At 44.9% G+C, this 6,543-nt stretch overlaps 1 protein-coding gene across 8 annotated transcripts; it reads right to left on the reverse strand.

Moving 5' to 3' along the window:
* Nucleotides 1-607: 607 nt before the first annotated feature.
* On the reverse strand, nucleotides 608-6,528 carry LOC116319377 (leucine-rich repeat-containing protein 3-like). 8 transcript variants are annotated; one of them, XM_039610756.1, is made up of 7 exons: nucleotides 6,099-6,383; nucleotides 5,646-5,806; nucleotides 3,419-3,770; nucleotides 2,888-3,031; nucleotides 2,637-2,798; nucleotides 2,488-2,566; nucleotides 608-2,352 (listed from the first exon to the last, which is right to left on the reverse strand). In XM_039610756.1, exons 3-7 carry the CDS (start codon nucleotides 3,662-3,664, stop codon nucleotides 2,141-2,143), a joined length of 843 nt encoding a protein of 280 aa, XP_039466690.1. In that variant the 5' UTR covers nucleotides 3,665-3,770; nucleotides 5,646-5,806; nucleotides 6,099-6,383; the 3' UTR covers nucleotides 608-2,140. The 8 variants fall into 8 exon arrangements, with proteins under 8 accessions (XP_039466690.1, XP_039466692.1, XP_039466696.1 ...); XM_039610758.1 differs by lacking the exons at nucleotides 5,646-5,806; nucleotides 6,099-6,383 and adding an exon at nucleotides 6,396-6,528; XM_039610762.1 differs by lacking the exons at nucleotides 5,646-5,806; nucleotides 6,099-6,383 and adding an exon at nucleotides 6,396-6,435 and having other exon boundaries at nucleotides 3,419-3,766.
* Nucleotides 6,529-6,543: the final 15 nt, after the last annotated feature.

Consider the following 6,543-nt stretch of genomic DNA (forward strand, 5'->3'; position numbering starts at 1 on the left):
ATATATATATATAATCTGACAATACATATAATATTGTCCATATTATATTAACATTACCACAGTGAGATGACTTTAGTCTCATGAATAACATTAGCTAATTGTTATTTACTAACTAATCTTGAAATGACTGTTCAGTACAGGAATGAAGCCCAACTATCATGTTTTACAGTCCTGTGGTCTCAACTAATCAAAGTGATGTCATGACAAAAATGAATGAACAACAAAACATTTTTTCTCCTTCATTTCTGTCACACAAAGCTGTATGAAACATTTCTCGCGGTTAGTATCATGGTTGCTAGGCAACCTGAACAGCGCGACGAAGGCTAGACCGTCCCATTTCACAAGCCTCTCACTTCCGCACTTCCCGTACTTGTAGTACGCACCGTACGTAGTACGCGTAGTGTGCGTACTTCAAGCGTGCAGACCCTGAATTGGGACACAGCCATAGATTGTGCAGCACATTTCTGCCTGTCCTCTCACTGTGATTTATTTCATTAGATTTTTACTAACTGATGTTATTTGAATGTGAAGTGGCGAACATAACGATGGTGTCTCTGTAAATTTAGAGTCAGAGTAATAAAGTTAGAATAAGAGTAAAGACATGAACTCAGCAGAACAAATGGTTTATTTCACACGTGGAGTCAGAATGACGGTGAAGGCTGTTTAAACAGAGGACACAGTTTAAACAAACATGATGATGGAGAGCCAAGGGACAGTTCTCAGAATCACACGTACCACCTCAAACATCTTCAAGAAACCAAAATGCTTCTCTAGAACTTCGAGGCCCAATATGTCTTTGTGTGGGTGAAAACATAGGATGATGACCGATGACATTATATTAAAAAATCTCATGGTGGTGTCAGGAAGGTCAGAGTACTTCCTGAAGAGCTTCACACTCGACTGTCCTGTGATTTGTACACCCGTCTCTGCTGACGTCACAGCTGAACGATGATTGACTGTCACGCTGCAAAGGCACAAAACCTTCACGTTGAGAGCAACAACAGTTACCTCGTCATGATTCATTTATTAAAAAGAAAAATATTTCCCCTGCTGGTGTAAAAACCACTCAGGGCGGTCCTGACTGTGGAAGCCAACTGAGGAAGAGCTTCCAAGGATCCCAGAACTTCCTCAGTAGCCTCTCAGTGAGCAGTTTTACATTCTCACGCATCCCTGCGGCTTCCTCACAGAGAGGTCAGCCAAAATCAAAGTCGCATCTGCCCATACAGCAGCATCACCTGTCAGGTGAAGGGGACCCCCTCACAGTGAAATGTGAGCATGGGTAGTCTTTGTGTATCTACACGTTCTTCTGCACAGCCATGCTGTGGTTGGTGAAGTTCAGAAGAAAAGAAAATAGCTCCTATACACAAATCTGCACAACAAGCTTTGATGACTTTTGTTTATTGTTAGTAACCAGGTGAACAGACACTACTGCAGCTTTTCATGTTTCCTAAGCACGGCCAGTGTCCTGTCTAGAACCAGTTTCATGCGTTTCTCCTGCAAAAAGTCTGAACTGGTACCAAAAAGCCAGCAATGTAGGCTGGTTCTGATAAGGTACCAAGGCCAAACTGGATCTGCACCACCACCGGGACCATGCCGGTGGAAAACTAGTATCAGACATCTCTGAGAAACTCAGATCACATTGATCTAGGAGAACAAACAGTCTCTATAAAGAAGTCACAGGAAAGTTTAAGAGTCCTTGTGAAGGGCTTATGGGCTTGTGAAAGGACTGACGAGGTTCTAGGAGGACTTGAATATGTTGTAGAAATCTTTCACAGGACACTTTGAAGACATGCTTCAGAGGGTTACAGGTTTCTCAGAGGAAGTCCCAGACAAGGTTCTAGAGCTACATTATCAAGTTCTAGAGAAGCTTTGGTGTTCCTTAGAGATGCTGAGTGTCAGTGAAGTATTGCATTAGACCCTTAAGGAGTCCTTTATGTGCTTTTGTAACTTTTGGAGGGGAGCAACCGATCAGAAGGTACCCAGAGTCCCGTGGGCACCTGTGGGCATAGAAATTGCTCTAGTAGTCGTAGGTTACGGATGTCTTTGAGGGAAAATACAGCTGTGGGTAACTCTAACTCTTTGGTGAAATTACAGGCGTTCAGGATTTCCAAAAGGTCATCATGAAGTTGTCTTTTTGGGTTTATTTTGGATTTTTGCTCTCCAGTAACTTCAGGTACTCCAGGTTTCGGCGCGTGACCGCCTGGTTCTGGCGTATGTAGTAGGCCAGGTAGCAGATGAGCATGAAGAGCCACAGGAACATGGTGACGAGTGTCACCACATCAGTGGTTCTCCTCACAGACAAACACAGATCCCAGTCCTCCATCAGCACGACCAGTGGTATCCCGACAGCTCCTGTAACACCACATCACACAGTGTCAGACCATAAACCAGTGTGTAGCCAAAAGTAAAGAACAAAATGATATAAAAGAAGGAAAAATGATGTGTTGTGTGTTCTTTGTACATCACGTCTGCTGAGAGAAAGCTTACCGAGGTTTGGGAGATCAGAAGTTGCACAGACAACTTCTGCTAGTGAGGTCGGGTCCAGATCCAACTGAGGCATGGACAGCTAAACACAAACAGAAAGTTGTAATGACGTTGTGTGAACTACAAACACACATCCTTGCACCTGTGCACACCTCCATCCTGCAGTCACAGTGCCAGGGGTTATGTGTGAGGTTGGCCTCAATCTGCAGACCGCCGAGCACCGGCAGCTCCAGCGTGGACAGACGGTTGTGCGACAGGTCCAAGAAGGAGAGCGAGTCCAACCCACGGAAACAACCGTCTTCTAGTGAGGAGAGCTGAGGAGGGCGGAAACAGTATGATCCTGCTGTCTTACTGGTGTTAAACTGATGCATGCTCTAAACTGGTATGAAGAGCTGTTCACTACCTGGTTATGCGACAGGTCGAGCTCATCGAGCAGGAACAGACTGGAGAACGTGTCGGCCGCCAGAGAGGTCAGCAGGTTTTTATTCAGAAACAGACGAGTGGTGTGGTTAGACAGGCCGATGGGTACCTGAGCACACAAACACACCTGGATACTGTGAGCGCACAGATCCCGTCTGCTAAAGCTTTATGAACATCCTCATTCTGCCTGAGAACTTAAAGTCAGGTCATAGTTTCGTTTTCATTCTTGGGTTGGAGTTTTTCAGAAAAAAACGTTTTTATAATTTTAATGCTAAAACAAGCTAAGCTAAAACAAGATGCGGTAAAATTAGCTAAATACTTGTTAGACTTTTCCTGGGAACTTTTAAAGGTCAGACTGTTTGGATAACTAACAAAATTGAACTGTTAAACTTTTGGTCCTCACAGTCCTCACAGGTCATTCAGAGGCTAAAGTCCACCTAGAGCTAGGAAAAGCAGCCACACACACACACACACACACACACACACACACACACACACACACACACACACACACCTGGGTCAGTCTGAGTCCAGTGCAACGGACCGTCAGTCCTCCGTCTGCTGTCTCCAGTTGGTGGCAGGCGCTGATAGTGGAGATTCGGTTGCCACGACGCCCCAATGCCACGGTGAGTGGCGATGTGGCTGACACCGGGCGGAGTGACAGCAAGACCAGAAGAAGAAGAAAGAGGCGGGGCATCGTCTGCAGTGAAACATCCACCGCAGTGGAAGACATCGGCAGCAGGTGCTTGGCGTAGGACATGATGATCACAGAGTCGACTTGTTACTTTAACTGTCTGTCACATGTTCAGCTGCGGGCGGCTATTTTGACTCGTTGTAAGCAGCAAGGAGCCGGGGGTGGAGCCTGTCTGCAGAAAAACAGTTCAAAGTTCAGTGGCGTCCCCTGCAGACTCCAGTCAGTCCTCTCAGTGATGTTTGTTGGAATAAAGACTAAGACGTCAGAAACACACCATCACGGTCAGCTGATCAATAATCATTATTAACTTGTTATTAACACTTGATACTGATGTCAGACGCCGGGAGAGAAAGTTTCTGGAATAAAACAATGTTGTAACAAAACAGCAGGAAAACAAAAGATTAAGGCGGGGATTACACAGAGTGAGGAGGAGGAGAACAACGGGATGAGAAGAAGATAAAGGAGATGGATTCATAAAGCCAACGAGGAAATGAGCAGATTATCAGATTAAATCCTCCCACAGGGATTAAGGAAGAAAAGAAAAAAAAAAGAAGTTAATGTTTGAATCCTTTAAAGCTGCTGGTCTGTTCCTCTGAGCTCTACTACACCGACGAGGCTTTTACTTTGAAACTTTTCATCACTGTGGTAAACATAGCCTTTGTTCACAGCTACAAATAAACTGTATTCTGATCACACTCGAGTTCTTACTGTTGGCTGGATCAATAAAGCCTCAGATCAATAATAATCAGTGTGACATTGTTCATGTTTTATTGATCCAGGTAAAAACCTGACTGAGATTCAAATCAGATGACAGGTTAACTTCCTGCTGTCTCAGCACTCATGTAAAACGAGGAATTCTGTCATCCTGTCACGTGACTCCTCTTCCTCAGTGTTTTCTACTCAAAATGAATCTTCCTGTCCTTGCCTTTCACAATAAAAGCCTGTTGTGCTCTTTCAGGAGTGAACTGTTGTTGATAAGAAACTGACAGGATTACAGTGAAGTGACCTCCAGCTGAACGCAGGACTACATCCATCCACGCTCACTGTGAACACAGCCCAACACTTGAGCTCCTCCACCCACTCAGAAGCCTCACACTCAGTGTACTGTAACAGCTGCAGTGAGTTCATCATCATCATCACCTGTGCTGAGGTCATGAGCAGGATCGCACTCGGTCAGCAACGCTTCACAGCAGTCACATGAAAGACCACAAATGTGTTTTTGTATTCATCAATATTTATCGTTATTATTTGGATCAACGTAAAGCGTCACACTCCTGTAACGCTGATATAATGTGTGGCCATGGAAACCGTTCAAGCCCCTCCCTGACCGTTTAAAGGGTCCTGACTCAGGTGTGACCCTGACCCAGCCGCACTGCATCCTGATCACATCCCAGCCCAGACTTCAGTTTGATGTTGGTGTGGGATCACAGACTAAAGCTGACTGTAGGTCAGTGATGGAGGCCGGCGGCGTGCTCGCCTTCCCTGTGTCAGATGTTTACTCCTGTTTCATTTGAGGTCAAACGTTTTAGTTCAGACAACAGGCCGAAGCACGGACACGTCCCTCTGTGACATCACCAAACAAACATCTGACCCCACGGACAGGAAACGGGGCTCTCGCACGCTGACAGGACACACGTGCCTTTGTTTGATCTGCTCAGAACAAAGTCTTCACCCACGAATGTAAAATTAGCAACAATATTATTATATTATTATTGTTGTTGTTATTATTATAAGTATTATTACAATATTATTCTAAACCTGTTTCAGCTCCATCATCAGACCGCTCTGAACAACAGCACACCTCTGTGGGCCCATTCTCAGTACTGTCATTAATAATGTCGTTATATTTAACTCCATGCAAACCTTGTATCTCCACTAAGCTTACAGCTGTCAGTGCTGCTCACATCCCAAATGTTTCAGACTTTTTTGGTTTGGAGCAACACTGTTACCATGGAGACACATCCTAAAAAGCCAGAAACTGATCTGTGACTGCACAAACAAACAAACAAACAAACAAACAAACAAACAACAGCAGGGCTGTACTCACGTGCTGCTGCTCCAGACACAGACGAACAGCTCTGACAGAGCAGAGACTAAAGACGAAGCCCCGCCCACAAACGAATATAAATAGATACAGTCAAATAAATAAACGACAGAAAAACTGTCGCCCACCGGAAACAACGTCACATGACACCACGGAGGGAAAAACTGTAAGAAAAAAAAAATCTGTTACAGAAAAATCATCATTAAAGAAATGAACAAATGTGCGTGACGTCATCTCTGTTTGTTAGTCTGTCAATATGGTTGTAAAAAAAACACCCGTGAGAAACTCAAAAAACAAATGCAAATAAATCAATAATACAATCGATTCCTTAATACTATCTCACTGAAATTTTCACTTTGCTGTTGAAGCTCTTATAATAACAGAGTCATCATATTTCTGTCCCTTATTTTACCGTTAAAAACAAGAGCTCAACTATAAAATCATCAGAGTAAAGACCTTCATAAAAACGACCACCAAGGGGCGCTCTGCACTGGCTTTGGATGGCCTTCCTGCCGACACCCAGACTCTCTGACAGGAATCGAACCAGCAACCTTTCACTGAGCAGAATGTGTTCATCACGACTTCACCGAGCGACTGATGGCACTAAAATCATCATTCACGTGCTGATCACCGCGCACGCGGACTGATTACATACCGATCAAACGTGTGTTATTCAATAATACTGAGCCGTGGCTCCGAGTACTGCAGGTACTCCGTGTTGGTAGTACTTGCAGTACTTGGGGTAGTACTCACAGTGCCCGGAGGGTGGTTCGCTTCCTGTTTCTATCAGGCAGGTGCCAGGTGTCCGGTGGGCGGGGCTTCATGCAGCTAGTGCCGCCTGTGCTGTGCTGATAGAGCTCGTGCTCGCACGCTCTTTCTGCGGCGCGTGCAACCTGCGCAG

This window comes from Oreochromis aureus, linkage group 4, assembly GCF_013358895.1.
Source record: "Oreochromis aureus strain Israel breed Guangdong linkage group 4, ZZ_aureus, whole genome shotgun sequence".
In the NCBI taxonomy this organism is placed as follows: Eukaryota; Metazoa; Chordata; class Actinopteri; order Cichliformes; family Cichlidae; genus Oreochromis; species Oreochromis aureus.

Coding starts and splice junctions, on each gene's coding strand:
- LOC116319377 (XM_039610758.1), bottom strand. CDS start 3,664: ATGTCCTACGCCAAGCACCTGCTGCCGATGTCTTCCACTGCGGTGGAT. Junction 2,799..2,887: donor TCGACCTGTCGCATAACCAG/GTAGTGAACAGC, acceptor CGCCCTCCTCAG/CTCTCCTCACTAGAAGACGG. Junction 2,567..2,636: donor ACTGTGACTGCAGGATGGAG/GTGTGCACAGGT, acceptor GTTTGTGTTTAG/CTGTCCATGCCTCAGTTGGA.